This window comes from Neophocaena asiaeorientalis, unplaced genomic scaffold (assembly GCF_003031525.2).
Source record: "Neophocaena asiaeorientalis asiaeorientalis breed wild unplaced genomic scaffold, Neophocaena_asiaeorientalis_V1.1 scaffold30, whole genome shotgun sequence".
Classification (NCBI taxonomy): Eukaryota; Metazoa; Chordata; class Mammalia; order Artiodactyla; family Phocoenidae; genus Neophocaena; species Neophocaena asiaeorientalis.
In genome coordinates, this window is record NW_020174923.1 from 10,716,541 (window position 1) to 10,733,965 (window position 17,425).

Sequence of the window (17,425 nt, forward strand, 5' to 3'; positions counted from 1 at the left end):
AGCTGCCCGCCTGCCAGCGCTTGTGGGTCCACTGATGCGGCCACTTGATTTCTGTGGCTGCCTGCACTGGCCTTTGAGTTTGTGCTGCAGGGAAGGATAACATTTCCCTCTTCCCTCCTAAATTCTTTGGCTGGTCTAACACTTAAATTCATAAGAGACAGATTAACATTTCATGTGTATGGGAGCCCATAAAAATAGGAGACCCAAAAGGCAGCCAGGTAATTGAAGCGTCTGTAACACCCTTACTTAAGGAGAAGGGTAGGATCTGGGGCTGCAAAGAGGAGGGCTTTTCACAGCAAGGCAGAGGAGAAGTTTGGAAAATAGAGGTTGCTCTATTATGCAGATAAGTTTTTTGGTAAATGGTAACTATAGTAATGGCTCTCTTCCTGGTATAGACCTAATTTAGGTATAGACCTAAATTTTTTTGTAAATTTAGGCCGTTGAGGGGGAGGCCAAGAGTTTTTCTTGAATCTGCTTAGTTTTAATTGTCTTTAGCACAAAATAATCCTCGTGCCAAAGTGACATATTTGGGGTGGGAAATTCTGCTCCCCTTCAATGCCCACCGCACCTGACCCAGGAGCTGCCTGGTGGTGAGAGGAGTGCATGGGCTGAGAGAGTTGCGTTTTTCTATGTGGTGGTTTTAATTTTTTTTAATTGTGATAAAAGATTTAAAACGATGATGGAAGGGATTTTCACAAACTGAAGTATGGGGAAGTCGTTTGGGCTTATACATGATTCAGCCTGAACTTTGTGTGAACTGGAACAGCCTGACTCATGGCCTGTCAAACATACCTCACACATGTGCTTTAACCATTAGCGACTCCACTTTGAAGATAAGGATAAATGCCTCCCTTGCTGTGGCGTCCACATCAGCACCCCCATCCCCATATTTAAGATTCACTTCCTAGACACCGGGGTCATACTGCCTTGCAGTGTACGTGCTAACCTACTTCATCTGAAACTTTGAAGGGATGTATCCCTGTCATGTTTGGTGTGTGTTCTTTGTTCTGACAAGATATAAAACTGCTGAAAACCATGCTTCGATGGAGCAGTTCCTCAGAACTACTGAGAGGCTGTCCTGGGCTATAGTCCTCAGTTTTGGTCAAATAAAACTCTCTTCTGTTTCTTATTATAGATTGATCATTTGCACGGACACACAGAATTTACCATTTTAACCACGTTTACGTGGACAGTTCAGTGGCATCAGGCACATTCACAATGTTGCACAGCCATCACCACCATCATCTCCAGAACTTCTTCCTCTTTTCAAACTGAAACTCTGTCCCTATTAGACACTAACTGCCCCTCCTCCTCCCCCAACCCTTGGCATCTGGCATCCTACTTTCTGTCTCTGTGACTTCTGCTGCTCTAGGGACCTCATATAAAAGCTTGAGGTATGCAGTACTTTCTTTAGCCTTCAGGACAAGGCAGCTGCAGCCCCTGTTTTCCAGCTGAGGGAGGGGTGGGGATTGCTGAGGGTGGCAGACCCAGAGCTGCTGTCGGGGCTCATTTGGGAGCCTAGGCATGGAGTCTGTGCAGCTGACTGATTGAGGTTGAACTAATTTTGTAGCAGTGATTTGGGGTTGCCTGTGAGGTCCCTGCCCTTCTCGCCTATTCATGTGGTAATCAGCCATTGACTGGATTTGGGAATCTGTCTGAAGGGGAGCTCAGACCCTCTTAGCCCTCTCTGGATACCTGTGTGTCTGTTACCTGCAGGCACACCTGTCTGCAGGGGCGCTGCAATAGGAGGTCATGCTGCCCAGCGTGCATGTACCTGGTGAGCCCATGCTTCATGGGGCAGGGACAGGAATTTGCTCTGATTCAGCCACAGTCCTGGGGGAAGGACCGTGGCCCTAGCGCTGTCCCCGGGGCCTATCCTGGCCTCTGAGCCTGGATTCAAGCCCTGCCCGCCCCCTTGCCAGCTGGGGGCCTGAGCAAGTCACAGTGTGGCGTGAGTACTTGATGGGTTAGCACGCAGAGTATCAAGTAGGTGCTAGTTAAGTTTTGCTCCTACTGAGTCCAGCTAGTTTCTTTTTTATTTTGATGATTGTAGACCAAGTACCTGCTGGTGCAAATGACCTGCATGTTACAGGAGGATATAAAAAATGGTAAAGCCCCCTCAGCTTACCCCCAGCCCAGGCCCTTCACATCCCCCATTAACACACCATTAACTGTTTGGTGTGTCGCCTTCCAGATGTTTCCTCCGCGTGGAAACATGCACACACGCACATGCGTTTCTATAAGCTGGTGCACTCTGCTTCCCTCATGTGGCACCGCTCCGTGGCCTCTAGTTGAGACCGGTCTCAGCTCTGCCACACGGCAGCCAGCCCCGTCCTGGACTCCTGTTCTTTTGCCACAGGTGCACAGGGCTGGGCTGGATCCTTGCACGGGATCTGCCCTGAGGCCAGTCTGTCTGGAGGACAAGCTCCAAGGAGCGGCCTGCTGGCCCCCAAGGGCCGGTGCATTTACAATGGAGACCTTCAAAACCTCCCCCACACAAGGCTTCTTCCGGCCCCTCTTGTCTGCAGGGTCTTCAAGGTTTCATTTCCAGCTATACCCTGTCTAGGTTTGGGCCAGTCAGATGGGTAGAAACGGGTACCTCTTGGGTTCCACTGTCACTTCCTTCATTGGTAGGGAAACTAAGGGTTAAGAGCTCACTTATAATTCTTTTTCTTTGAACTGCCTCTTTTCTTTTGGGAAGATCCTTTTCTTCCTTTTTTAGGTTATTCTTACTGATTTTCACAGTCACTGGGGCTGTTTATATTGGAGGCAACTGGCAACCCAGCTCCCTGCTTCCTCGGCAGGAGGAAGTACACTGGGCCGCACACGCTGTGTCCAGACCGAGGGGGTCAGGTCTACGCACGGCTCTGCATCTTTCTCAGGTCCCGACAGCCCTGCTTTGTCCTTATGCTGCTGCCCTCATGGAGGCAGACTGGTCGTTTTCAAGCATAGGGTCTGTTTGTCTGACTGGGAAGAAGGAGTTGATGAGTTCGAAACCCCAGTAACCAGCCCTGGACCCCTGCTATACTTCTGCCAATCACTGGGGCCACGGAAATGCCAGGTTCTGATTGAATCAGGCTAATGGGGGGCCACCCCCCCACAGTGGAGGCTGGGGGAAGAGAGAGGAGGTCAGGATGCCCACAGTTTATCATCAAAGGACAGTGGCCCCGGGCTGTCGTGTGTTAAAAATACTCTCCCAGCTTTATTTAGTTCTTTGGCCTTAAGGTTCAAAGTGTGTTTGTAGTTGTTTAATGTATTTGTTAGAAATTCTGATTCCTGTTAATTGAAATCATCCAGTGAAGCCTCCTGAGGGGCTTTATGTTCCAGGCGCTGGGGACTCCAAGAACGAGGCCACTGGTCCCTGCCTTCCAGAACTTACAGAGGAGGGCGGTGATACGACTGGGCACCGGGAGAGGGGAGTGGAAGGCGCTTTTGGAAGTTCACCCTCCTCCCCGCGTGGGCCTGGGGCCTTGGGGATCAGTCTAAGGGAGGCTTCCTGGCAGAAAACCATCTGGAGTGTGTGTGTCTCTGGGGGGGCCGTCGAGACCCAGGTTTGAAAATAGGTCCCCTGAAGGATTCAGTGTGTGTGTGGGGTCACTGTATCAGGCTCTTGGTGCTGTGGGTGTCAGCTCTAAATGGGTGTGAATTTGGAGACAGACCAACCCCCAGGACACACGGATGGATGAGTACAGGGAGGTGTTGGGAGACCCCTGGGCCCTGCTGGGAGACGGGCTGGGAAGGGGGAGCCTGCCCCTGGGGAGAGAGGGGGGCTGCTTTTGAGAGGGAGGGCTGGGCGGCAGTCCCGGTTTGGAGCTCTGTAGAGTTTGAGGTGTCGCTGAGACATCAGGGTCTGGGGCTGTGCTGATGCAGACACAAGGAGGCGCTGGACTGTGCTCTCTTGCTGGGCTGGAGCCAGGGTCCTGGGTCCCTCTTGCCCACCAGACAGCAGAAATTGTACCAGGCTTGCCTCACCACACGCAGGGCGGGATCTCGAGTGGGGAGAGGGCTAATCTTGGACAACGCTCGTGGGAGGATCCAAGTTTTCCTTCGTGACGTTCACTTGTTTTTCCGAGATGTGACCCCTGTGCGTCTGCCTTTGTAGATTCTGAGAACAGCCTCGAGGCGACATCGGCCCCGGAGGGAGAAATGGAGTGTGGACAAGAGCTGAGGGCGGACAGCAGCCCTTTCTTTTCGCTGGGCTCAGGTGATTTGCAAGAAAACCTAGATGAGCCCTGTTCGGACGTCTCCTGGCAAATGCAGAGAGTGAGTGCCTGGCCCCTGGGGAAGTGGGTCTGGGAGGAATGGTTCTGCCCGTCCACCTGCTCTGCAAGGATGCTGTTTCTTGCTGTGGTTTCATCAGTGGCTGAACAAGGTCCCGCATGTCCCCACAGCATCTTCTCTGGGAAAACGTTATTACTCTGATGTGCAGCCCGTTGGCCCCTGCATGCTGGGCTGTGCCAGAGCCGCCCCTTCTGTGCCTGATTCATCGCAGGGTCTCTGGTTTCCCATCCCCCTTCCTTTTCCTCCCACCATAAACCCAGCACATCGTGTCTCTCAGATGCTGTGCTTGGGCTGGGGCTGGGTGCCTGAGCTTCTGCCACGTGGGTATCTGGCTCTTCTCTGGGCGTTTTGCATGGACCATGCAGTCCATAAGGTGCCTCCAGGCTCTGAGGAAAGGGGGGTGCTCGGGAAATGCCACCAGTTACCCAGATGTTCTTCCTTGAAGGGGAAGCCAAGCTGTCTGCTCTCCTTGTAAGTGTCAGACCCCGAGAGAGCGTCTCCTGAGTAAGTGACCAGGCTGGAGCCCAGACGAGGCTTGCAGAGAGTTACATGGGCAGATTCAGGGAGAATGATGGGGGAGAGCTCCCCACACTGAAGTCTAGCCTGTCCAGATGCAGACAGCCGGGTCTGTTCCCTGGTTTCTTACAGGACTGGGCGGGACATTGTCTCTCTGCCTGGTAGGGGCTGGTTTCTTGTCTGGTCCTCAGTTGTTCTTTGTGGTCAGACAGTGTGGGAGGTACTGCAGCTGGCAGTGTTGCAGCCCTTTGTGAGTGTGTGTGTGCATGCATGTGTGAGCAAATGTGTGTACATAGTAAATGTGTGTGCACTCGTATGAGAATGCATGTGTGGTATATGTGTGTGTGTGAGTGTGTGGGGTAGTTGTGATGTGTATATGTGAGTGTCCTTCCCCTTGGACAGTAATCCTGTCCAAAGCAGGGTGGCCAGCTCCCAACCTGGGCCCCGTCAGACACTGAAATTTGGGGTAAACGTTTTTTTTTTTTTTTAATAAATTTATTTATTTATTTTTGGCTGCGTTGGGTCTTCGTTGCTGTGTGCAGACGTTCTCTAGTTGCAGTGATCGGGGGCTACTCTTTGTTGCGGTGCGCAGGCTTCTCATTGCAGTGGTTTCTCTTGTGGAGCACGGGCTCTAGGCATGGGGCTTCAGTAGTTGTGGTGTGTGGGCTCAGTAGTTGTGGCACACAGGCTCAGTGTTGTGGCATGTGGGCTCTAGAGTGCAGGCTCAGCAGTTGTGGTGCACGGACTTAGTTGCTCCATGGCATGTGGGGTCTTCCCAGATCAGGGTTCGAACCTGTGTCCCCTGCATTGGCAGGTGTATTCTTAACCACTGTGCCACCAGGGAAGTCCCTTGGGTACACTCTTAAAGTGAGTATCAAGAAACACACACCATTAGGAAGTAAGTGTATGACACTGTGATTGAAAATGGTATTGAGCCCAGCAGGATTAGGGCTTTTTTTTTTTAACCTTGACTGAGTAAGTTTAAGCTTCTCTTGGAAGAAAAAATGAGCAGGAATAACCAAGAAAAATTTTAAAAAGAAAAGCCTTGAGTGGGACTTGATGTATTAGATGAACAAAAACATGTTTCAAAGCCAATTAAAACAGCGAATCTTGGGGCTTCCCTTGTGGCACAGTGGTTGAGAGTCCGCCTGCCGATGCAGGGGACACGGGTTCGTGCCCCAGTTCGGGAAGATCCCACATGCCCTGGAGCAGCTGCGCCCGTGAGCCATGGCATCCGGAGCCTGTGCTCCGCAATGGGAGAGACCACAACCGTGAGAGGCCCGCGTACCGCAAAAAAAAAAAACAAAACAGTGAATCTTGGGAGGAGTCAATGTACCCGAATAGCTAATCCAGAAACAAACCCTAATGTGTATAAAAACAGTTGGAGAAAATATACATAAATATTTATCTGACCCATGGATGGGGAAAGATTTTCTAGTAATTAAAGCAAAGGTGAAAAATACAAATAAAAGATTGGTATATGTGACTCCAGAAAAAGTCTTAAAAGAATTAAAAACCTCATATCATGAGTACAAATGAAGGGCAAACAGTTTAGGAAAAATACGTATTTGTATGTACATAAAAAGATTTGTATTTACATAACATTTTTTTTTAGCAAAGAGTGAGTTGCCTCAATATGTCAAAAGCTCTTCGAAATCAAGTAGAAAACAGTAACCAACCCAATAGAAAGATGGGCCAACAATAGATATAGTCCACAATAGAGAAGATAGAAATGGCCATTAAACGTTTAACTGTCCCACCTCTGAATCAAACACTCAAAAGAGCTGCAAGGTTTTATATTAAACCTATCAAACGAACAAATTGAGTAAAAGTCAGCATTTGCAGCGATGGGGCAGTTTTCTCCCTGCAGGTGAGAGTAATGTGGTGGGACCCCCTGTGAGGCAGGTGCCCCCTGCTCTTCTGCTTCTCTACTGTCATTGTCAGAAAATAACCTCAGGCATGTGAGATTTCATTTGAAGATTTTATCACAGCCTTAGTGTTTTGTGGCCAAATGTTGGAGTCCACCTGAATATTCCACCCTGGGGAGTGTCATTTGTATCATCCTTATGGCAGAAAGTACTGTGGCTTCCAACTGTTATTTCTGTCAAAGATTAAAGATATGAAGGAATTCTTGTAATCAAATCAGATAGATAAATAAAAAGATAAAGGACAATGAATAGTAGAGTGATATCAGCAAAAATGGCAGAGAAGGGAACTCCAAGGGCCTGTCCCCTCAGAGAAACACCCCAGTAAGTGAGAACTGTAAGGATAAACTTTACTGGAACTCTGGAAAGTAGTCTGAGGTTTGCAGTAACCAAGTGAGCGCAGAATCAAGAAAAAGGGGCTTAACCTGGTAGGAGAGCTTTGTGGTGCCGTAGCTCAACCTTAACTCAGCCGTGCCCTCCTCTCCTGCGTGCTGGTGGTCTGAGGATGACAGCCTCGTTCTGATGTTCTGCTGTGGGCTCCCCGTTCCGGAGGGGGCCGAGCAGACCTGTCCCCAAGGAAGTATGTTGTGACCTGTCTGGGAGTTCCCAGAAGGAATAACACAGGGCACTTGCCTTTTTTACACCTGACTCGGAATTAACTCTCTAAGGGTGGAAAAGCAGCTGTGCAGAGGGTGTTCCTCAAAAACACTGAAGGCAGATGGAAAGGTGCTACCTGCGCTCCCCCCACCCCGGGTGGAAGGTTCCAGCTGGGGTCACCAGCAGATGTGCTGGAAGCCTGGGGTGAAAAGCCTGAGAAGAAGGTTCCTCTGGGGAATAAGATTTTGAAACAGCTACCAGGATTGGTGAGGAATCTGGAGAAAGCCACGCAGGTGCCCGGAGCTCACCCAGGGGCTGGGTACGGGGTTCCTCCTGGTGGGACGAGAATGATGGAGTTACATGGAAGTGATGGTCATACAGTACTAAATGCCACTGAGTTGTGCACTTTAAAGTGGTTAACTTTAGGTTATGTTATGATCTTCTCCTCGATATAAGAAAACTGTGTAATATTGTCATAGAAGGGGATTTAAAAACAAAAGCCTGAATGCACACTTACCCACACAGGAGAAGCCAGATGCAGTGAACACAGGAACGCTGGGGGGTTGTCTGGTGATTAGCTCCTGAGGGCTTCTGTGACTGTTACCAGTCCCTGCAGTGACCTTATATAATCCTAGTAGACAGTGGCGTGTGTGTGGTCGGAAGGGCCTGTGGGCGAGGCCGTGATGTTCTAACAGTGGTGGGATGACATGCGGGGGACCAAGGGAAAAGGCCAGAACCAGGACCCGGACCACTTGGCCTCATCCCCAGCCGTTGAGTGAGTGAGCCCTTCACCCGGCTGTCGTGCGGTGGGTGCAGGGGTGTTGGGGTTACGGGCCGTGGGGAGCACCTGTCCCTACCTGCCCTTCCTGTGGTGGCCCTTTGGTGCTGACTGACAGGGCGGCTTTGGTGGTTCTTGCTTCCAAATGGATTCTTTCTCCCCCTGGGACAGCTTCCCCCGCCCTGTGAGGAAGAGGGGCACAGGATGGAGCCCAGAGAGTTGGGTTGAAGGCGCCTACTGACCCTGTGGTTCCTTCCAGTGTCACCTCGGTCCCCATCGTCGGCTTCCTTCTGGGAGGGGATGGAGCCAGCCTGGGTACCTGGCGCTGACTGGGGTGGGCTTTGCGCCTGGGCCACCCATGTGCTCTGACCCGTCTCACCCACTGGGCCTTTGCAAGTACCCCTCGGAGAACTCCCCTTCCCTTTCCACGCTGACTGCCTGCCCTCCCCAACACTCGGTCAGAGGCTCATGGTCTTTCTCCTTGTCCGTCCCTGAGGGCAGTGCCAGCCATGAGGCCCCCATGTGGGAGGCCCAGGTACCCTCCCCTGACCTGCACCCAAGGGGAATGGCGCAGGACTGGCTCTGTGCTCCCTGGGGTGTGCCATCCAGAGGGGTTGGGCACTGCCCTGCGTGCCCCCCGTCCCCGAGAGCCCCCTCGAGGCCTGGCCTCAGGTGCTGGGCTGCCTGCTCCTCCAGGAGTGTCCCCACAGCTGCATCTGTGTGGAAGCACCGGCCTAGGCATTGTGATGGAGCTTAGGGAACCAGGGCCTGGGCCTGCTTGCATGGGAGGTCCGGTGTGCCAAGGCTTACAGGCACCAGCTCTAGCATGGGGCAGCTTGCCTGCATGGATTTGCTCTGCCTGCCACCTGCAGGACCCTTTCTTGGGTTCCCTACACCCGGGACCCTGTGCCTGCTGAGCCTGGACGCCCCGGGGGCTGGGGGGCTGGTTTAGTCCTCACTCGAGAGCATCTCTCTGCCTGGGCCTGAGTTAGGGGTCCCTTAGGTCCTGATGGAGCGGGGCCTGTGGTCACCCTGTCCTGTCTGAAGGGGGTCATGTTTCAACAGGAAGTTGCGTCAGAGGGTTTTGTAGATGCGGCAGGCGGCGCATCCACATCCGATGAGCTGGAGGCTGCTAGTTACTCTGCCTGCAAAAGAAGAAAAGAGGATGCAACCCCGTTTGAGGTCCCTGACGCGTGCTCTTCAGACTCTGAGCAGGTAGTTTGCATAAATAGTGGCACACAATGCCTCCCTCCGAGGCTTGCATGAAACTGAGCCCCACACCTTCTCTGATGCTGAGGATGGCTGGTGGGGAGGTGCTTTTCACTCCTACCTGGGCTGGTCTAGGAAGGAGCCATGCCTTTAGGTGTCAGCTCTTGTGACTCTGAGGATGTTCTGCTAACACTGAATTTCAGCTTTATTGTATGTGGCGCCCTACCCCACTTTTCCATCCATCTTTTAATTTCTTGTGCAGCTATCTTCTTTGGTTCCTGGGAAAACTTACCCCGAAAGCCCCACAGGCCATACAGATTCTCTTCATGGAAAAGAGCAGCGGGGGCCTGGGTTTTCCGTGGGAGCTGGGACCAGTCTGGTGGGAGTCAAAGGCCGAGCCTCTGCTGGGGCTTAGAGAAAACCCCCAGTCTCTGCAACTGCCAGCGCCTGAGGTTCTGGGCTCGTGTTCTGAACCCCAGCTGTGCAGAGGAAGCCGCTAAATTTAGTCTCTGGTTTCTGGAAGTTCAAATCCTGACTTCTTTCATTTTCTATGGCATTTGTGAGTCTTGCAGATTTCACGAATAATATCAAAAGTGAAACTAGCTAATATATATAATGGAAGTATATTTGCTTTTGAGGAAAAGCAGTGAGGCTTCAGACATTGAAGAGTGATGTTTGTGGTGTTTAACTATCAGTCTTTTACAGAGTGGTGACATTTTTCGTGAGTAAGATGGCCATTGATTCATTTAACAAAGATTTATTTGAGCAGCTGCTGCCTGTGGGGCACTGGGTGCTCGGTGTGAGGGGGAAGCATGTAAACCAGGTGTGGTCTTGCCTCTGGGCTTGGATCTGTTGGTTAGTTGAGAACAGAAGCACCTTGGGAATTCCCTGGCCATCTAGTGGTTAGGACTTGGTGCTTTCACCTCCTGGGGCCGGACTTCAGTCCCTGGTTGGGGAACTAAGATCCCACAAGCCATGTGGCACAGCCAAAAACAAAAACAAAAAAAGCAAAAGCACCTTGTAGGGCTTCCCTGGTGGCGCAGTGGTTGAGAGTCCGCCTGCCGATGCAAGGGACATGGGTTCGTGCCCCGGTCCGGGAGGATCCCACATGCTGCAGAGCGGCTGGGCCCGTGAGCCATGGCCGCTGAGCCTGCGCATCCGGAGCACGGGAGAGGCCACAACAATGAGAGGCCCACGTACAGCAAAAAAAAAAAAAAAAAAAAAAAAAAAGCACCTTGTAAATACAGCGGACATCAGGGTGCGAGCACTAACAGAAAATGGAGGTGGGTGGGTGGAGAACCCCTTCATGATCTACACAAACAGGAAAACCAAACTGCAAATAGATTTTCCCAGAAGGAAGGTTTAATATCGTAAAGATGTCAGTTCTCTCCTCAGATGTATACATCCAATTAGCCAATTAATGTGTAAAAGTAGTATTGTTCCCAGTGGGTCTGTTTTTGCTTTTGTTTTTGTTTTGAAATAGATAAAAGACTCTAAAGTCCATCTAGAGTATAAATTGGCAAGAGTTCCTATGAAGAATGTAGAAAAGTAGAACAATAAATGGGAGATTTGACATCAAAATGTATCATAAGCTATAAACATAGCAATATAACATCCTAATGGAGTAACAGAGACCCATCAGGGAGGGTTGACGTAGAACATCCAGACACAGATGTGAGCATTTATGGCAGTTGAGTACGTGATAAAGGACTCACGTATCAGAGAGTAAAGTTGTGTTAAGTAAGGGGTGTTTGAACCGTGGCTCACCATTTGGAAAAAATGGTTCTTTACTCATACTAAACACTAAAATATATACCAGCTTGGTTGACCATGTTAAAGTAAAATACACCGTAAAAGTTCTTGTAAATATAGGTGACTATTTATAAAATTATATAGATATTCCTAAGGCTCACCAAAACAACCCCTTAAATGCTGATAGGGGCACAAAAATATTCCAGATTCTGAGTTAGAGGGGACCATTCAGCAATAACGTGGAAAAGCAGATGGCTAGAAAACATTTGCAACATGTGACAAAGGGTTCACGACTGGAATACCTAATCAATTCTCTCAAAGAAATAAGACATCCACGCACTAACAGAACAATGGGTGAAGGACATAAAAGGCAGTTCCCAGGAGAAAGAGGTAAGTGGGCAGCAAATGTGGGATAGTTCTCCTGGAGGGGTGATCAGAGGAGAGCACATGCCCGCTGCCCAGAGGCTGCCCTGTTGCCTCTCAGATGGGTGGGGTTTGGTTTTATTTATTTACATATTTTATTATTATTTTTCAAATTGAAGTATAGTTGATTTGCAGTGTTTCAGGTGTACAGCAAAGTGATTCAGTTATGTATATATTACATATATAGATTCTTTTTAAGAATCTTTTCCATTATAGGTTATTACAAGGTATTGACTGTATTCCCTTTGCTGTATAATAGGTCCTTGTTGTTTATCTATTTTATATATAGTAGTGTGTATCTGTTAATCCCAAATTCCTGATTTATCCCTCCCCCACATTTCCCCTTTGATAACCATATTTGTTTTTATGTCTGTGAGTCTATTTCTGTTTTGTAAATAAGTTCATTGGTATCATGTTTTTAGATTCCAGGGTTTTGGTTATATTAAAAAGAGGGTTTGGGCTGGTGGCTGCCACCACAGGTGTGGTGACATCCACCAGTCTGCTCTTGGGGGCTGGGGTGTGGTCTGGGGTCCGTGTGATGGGCTGTTATCGTGTCACCCTTTCTCCCAATGGTTGTCTTCCAGGAACTGGGTCACGTCCCTCCAGGGGTCCGTCTTGCATTTACTGCCATCTTTACACAGTTGCACCTCCCAGGCCCTCCTGGTTCTGCGGGGTCGCCTAGCTCACTGTGGTGTGTGCTTCCTTGTTCTTTCCCTGCTGACAGCGCCCTTCCTTCTAGAAGGCATACCTGACCCATGTTCCCTGGGGAGGGCGGCTGGCACCTGTTCATGAGGTCAGAAACCTCCCACCAACTTCTGTGATGCCCAGAAGGCATCTGGTCACACACGTGTCACAGAGGGATCCTCCTGTACTGTGCCATGAATGATACAGGAGCCCTGAGGATGCTGTGGCCCAAGCATATCTACCAGAGCCTGACATCTTATGCACCAAAGCTGTTAGAACATGATTACCTAGACTTATTTGGGGCTTCTGTAAAAAGGAAACACCCTACTCGGAAGTTTGAGTATTTTAACCATTAGAAATCTTTTGGTTGCAAATAATTGAAACCCAGCTCTGGTTAATTAATACAATAAAGGGAATCTGTCACTCACGTAACTGAGAAATCCTCAGGTAGACCTAGCTGCATGCGAGGTTTAATCTGGGCACCTAGATGATATTCCCAAAGTCCGGGTATCTCTCTGTGTCTTTGCACTGCCTTTCTCATGTCAGTTAGCTCCTTGGCCTCTCAGAAGCAGTTTCCACCACTGTGGACCCTTCCACAGTTATCTACTTCCCACTGCATCATTCAGGGGACAAGAGAATGCCTCCTTCGGGGGCTTCCAGAGAAGGAAGAGGAAGCGTCTCTTTCCCAGGGGAAGCTCTCCTCAAACCTCAGTGGCTGTGATTGGAATACATACCCATCCCTGAAGCAGTCACTGTGGCCAGGGTGGTATGCTGACCCTGCAGCTGGAGTAGAGTTAATCCTTGAGCCACTTGGCTGAGAATGGGAGGTTCAGGGGACCATTTCCTGGAGTGGGGGAGTGGGAGCAGGACGCCACGCAGCTGGCGGGGCAGGGATGGTCCAAGCACCTCTCCAAGGCTCCAGAACTGGTCCAGTCAGGCTTCCTCAGCACATCCAGGAATCGTGTTGTTCCCTTAGTAGAGATTCTTGTTGGACTTTTTCCTGATGGACCCTCACTTCGTCCTCGGCATTCCCTACTATGGAGTCTTAGTTCCCTTTTGCAGTTGGCTAGCGTCTAATTGAGAGGCCAGCCCTGGTCCTAATGATACCACTGGTTGGGATAGGTCAGGCTGGGGGTCAACCTGATCTTTCTAGTTCTCATCCCAGTTTCTTTTCTCTTGCTGATTCTGCAAAGCCCACCTTACGTTTGTAGACAGACTCCCCACCCCGCTCCCCCCGCTAAAGCACTGCCCACGTGTGTCATCCCAGTTCTACAAAAGTGGAAACTGAAGCTGAGAAAGGTTACTTGGGTCTGGAAACGGTGGGAAGGAAGGCTGCAGAGCGGGAGCTTGGGCAGTGCCTGTTTACTAGAAGGAAGTGCTTGATCAGATGCCAGGTGGAAAGGTGACACTGTCCTCAGCCCTGCCGTTCTCCCTGAGTCGGCAAAGCACTTGCTGTTGGAACCACACTCCTTCTCGGATTGGACTCGGACCCACTGTCTTTTAATTGAAACTGCTCACCTGGTCTCGGGGCTTAATGAAACTCAGGTTCTTTTGTCTCATCACAGAGATAATTCAGCATGAGGCAAAGCGATAGACAAAGAGTGAGTTTGTTAGCATAGGACACTTGTGACAGATACAAGTGGGCAGGCAAGGGAGTGCAGCCCCAAGAACAAAGAGGGCTACATTTTTATAACCAAAGAAAAAGTGGGGAGGGGAGAAGACCACCTTCTTCCTCATTTTTGGGTAGACATCAAGGCTTACATCATTAGTTCCTCCTTTGACCCTATATATGGTCTAACAGGGACAATCATGGCACTATTTAAATCACATATGTGTTAGCAAAAGGATGGTAACATACACTAAAATATTGTAATTCATCTAAGGTTTCAGTATAGTGTCCTCTTTCACCTAGTTTCTTTCCCCCCCTCACCTATGCTCCCGTCTTGACTACATTCAGAAATGCTACTCTTTGGGGACCATTAACTCCCTGACTTCAAGTAACAAGACCAAGACCCCATATCTATTGTCTTGTGTTTTAACTATCAGAACCTGTGGCTTGAGTGTGCCTGGTGCTTGGATGTGCCTGGTTTTCCTTCAAGGTAGCGCAGATTATTGCTAGGTTGCTGGATTCTTTTCTTGCGTGGTCATTGGCCTGCAACAGCTTCCTAAGCTCCCTTAAAATTCCTTTTCTGTCTTTAATGCCCTAGTGGGATTTCTAAACTAACTTTAATTATTCTACTCTCTCCCTGTCACTATCAGTGCAGGTGAAGGCAGAGGACCCCTGGGAACTGGGGCAGAGCTAGTGGGCCCACTTAGCCTCCAACACGTCAGCTTTTGTCAAGCGGTTTCACTGACTTTCTGTCCAACAAGTCAGTGTTCCCACCTGTCACCCCACATCCTGCTATAGGTACCATTTCAGGGTCCGCAGCACCACCCTTCTGTGTGCTCCTGACCCAGCACTCAGGTGAGTGAATGAGGCTGGCCTGCCTTCCCTCAGACTGGGGTATCCTCTCTGCTCTCCCTGTATGGGAGGCCTTTGTTCTTTTGATGGAAAAACAAACTGATGCTCATTATAAAATCAGAGGTGTATTCTGACCAAACCCCATTTTTTTTTTATAATGTTGTACATTCTTTTTTTATAAATTTATTTATTTATGGCTGCATTGTTGCTGCGCGCGGGCTTTCTCTAGTTGTGGTGAGCGGGGGCTACTCTGTTGCGGTGCACAGTCTTCTCCTTGTAGTGCTTCTCTTATTGTGGAGCATGGGCTCTAGGCACGCAGGCTTCAGTAGTTGTGGCCCATGGGCTTAGTTGCTCCACGGCATGTGGGATCTTCCCAGACCAGGGCTCGAACCTATGTCCCCTGCATTGGCAGGCAGATTTCTTAACCACTGTATCACCAGGGAAGCTCCCGCAGCATAGCTTTTGAACTGAGGTATAATTGGTATTGAGTGAAATGCACAGGTCTTCAGGGCGGAGCCCCCTAGATGTTCTGCTGTGTGTACAGCTTCGTCACCCCCACCAGATCCAGAGACAGGACATTGCAGTCCCCCAGAAAGCTCGGTAGCATCCCTTCCAAGTCAATAAACTCTTCATTTAAAAAATGTTTTAATTAAATATTATGCCCACTATAAAGGGTATGTATAACATAAATGCAGGATTAACGAAGTGAATACTCACCCCCTACCATCCATTGTAAACATGGGCAACTATTGGGGTCTCCTCCCAACCGCCCCCATCCGCCGCCAACATCCAGAGGTTGTGGCCCGGGTCCGTGCATGCATTCCCGATCAGCAGTGTTTAGTTTTAGTATGCATATTCCTGACTAATGTGGTCAGAATGACAGACCACAAGAATTAGGAATACGTAAATTTGTAACAAGTATCATACATATAAACTTGATTTTTGTCAAGGAAAATTTTAGGCTTTAGCCTCGAGCCTTGCTGTATGGCAGGCGTGCCAGCAGCCTGAGATCTGCCAACATCCCAGTCCTGTCTATAGACCCATGAGGGGGCCGGGCACTCACGTGCCCCCGTAGACGTGTGTTGAGAGAACTCTAAGTCACCTGTGCAAAATCTAAGTCTCATTCTAAGGGTTTTGAAGCAGCTTATATAAAGAACAGTTAAATAAGGATAAGAAAAGGAGAAAGCAAGGTAAAGGGGAGAAAGGCAAATTGGAAATCAGAAGTCAAAACCTTTTGTTCTTGGATCTGATCACAGAGCCGACTGAGGGTTGTGGGGTCCCAGGGAGAGAGGAAACGTGCTGGTGCTACAGGGAAACACGGGACTTTCCAAGGAATTTATTTAATGAGACAGAAGTGATTAGGCACCTATAGGGGGTCAAGGATTGTTCTGGACACTGTGGAGGCAGCAGTGAAGAAAATAAGGACTTCCTTCCTGGAGGGGAGAGAAAATAAAGACATATTTAGTTGACAGTGGCTAAGGAGGGAAATAAGCAGATGCGGGGCTGTGAAGGTTTGCTTTCCTACTGAGGGTGTCTGGGTGGTCTGCTGAGGGGTGTGGGGCAGAGGACTAAGTGAAGGAGGTGTCTGGGGAAAGACAGAACCTGAGGCAGGAGGCGCCCTGCTCGTATAACTGGTGATGACACGAGAGGTCAGTGGTACTTACGGGTTCCAGGAGGGGGGCCACGTCCACAGGGCCCCACGGGAGGGAGAAGGAGCAAGGGGAGAACGTGGCCCAGAGTCTGCCTTGTGGGGAAAGGCAGGCAGGTTCGAGCAGGTTTAGGTTTGGCTGGTTTGAATACTCTTTGTGGGCTCTGGGTTATAGGGTTGTCTAGCTGTCCTGTACTTGGCCCTGCGGTGATTTAGGGCAGGGAATGTTGGCTTGGAGGGAGAGTTTGATAAAGGAGGTGGGCGGCAGGGCTCCGTGTTAGTTGGTTTGCAGATGAAAGATGTGCTCAGATCTTTCATCTGCTCAGAGAGATCCCTCTCTCTGGGAATTAGCTAGCCCTGGGAGGGGCAGTCTCTCCAGGATTAGCAAGGCCCCCGCAAATGCCAGAGCATCCTAAAATAAAGAAAGTAAAAAACAGGATTAATACTGGAGGCCAGGGGATGAGGTTAGCAGGCAGTGAGGGCCAGTCCTGCAGGGTCTTCCGGCCACACGTACGCTTTGATTCTGGATGGGCAAGTCAGCATATGAGGCAGTCTGTGGCTTTGGCCACCTTCAGACATGTAGGACCTGGGAATCTTTGCCGAATGGATGAAACTGGCTCCTCGGCCTTTGGTGGCTTTCAGACTCAACCTGCGCCTCTTCCCTGGGAAGCCTGCGAGTCCTTCCAACATGCTAAAACCATTTGTTTTTAGTCTTTCTCTCCTACTAAACCATCAGTTTCATAGGGGAGGAACGTGTCTTACTTTCTTGTTCCATGCACTTAGGACAACGTTCCAGGTTCCTTGGTAAATCAGTGTAGAACTAAGCGACTTGATTTAAGCCAGCCTCACGCTGAAAAAGGAGGAGATTCTGCAAAGGGCTTGGGGCTGTGGGGTCTGCACACAGCTTTCTGCTGGTCTGACCTGTGGTTCCCAGTGAGGTTTTATGTCAGGACCACCAGGAAAGCTAATGGAGATGCTGGTGCCTGTGCCCCGAGGCCAGTCAGATCAGTCGGGCGCCTGGGGTAGGGAGCTGCTTGGTCCTCGTGCTCACAGAGCAGGCCTGGTCTGGCAGCAGCACCATGGAAATGTAGAACCTTGGGTCCTCCAGACGTGCTGAGTCACCATCAGTATGTTGGCAAAATCTTCAGAGA

The 17,425-nt window shown here is 49.9% G+C and overlaps 1 protein-coding gene across 1 annotated transcript in view; it reads left to right on the forward strand.

Annotated features, from left to right (window-relative positions):
• Positions 1-17,425, forward strand: part of RNF213 (ring finger protein 213) — a 109,231-nt gene that overhangs the window by 5,884 nt on the left and 85,922 nt on the right. The window contains 2 exon segments of the mRNA XM_024761024.1: positions 4,103-4,263; positions 9,163-9,312. Coding sequence (XP_024616792.1) covers positions 4,103-4,263; positions 9,163-9,312 — 311 coding nt within the window.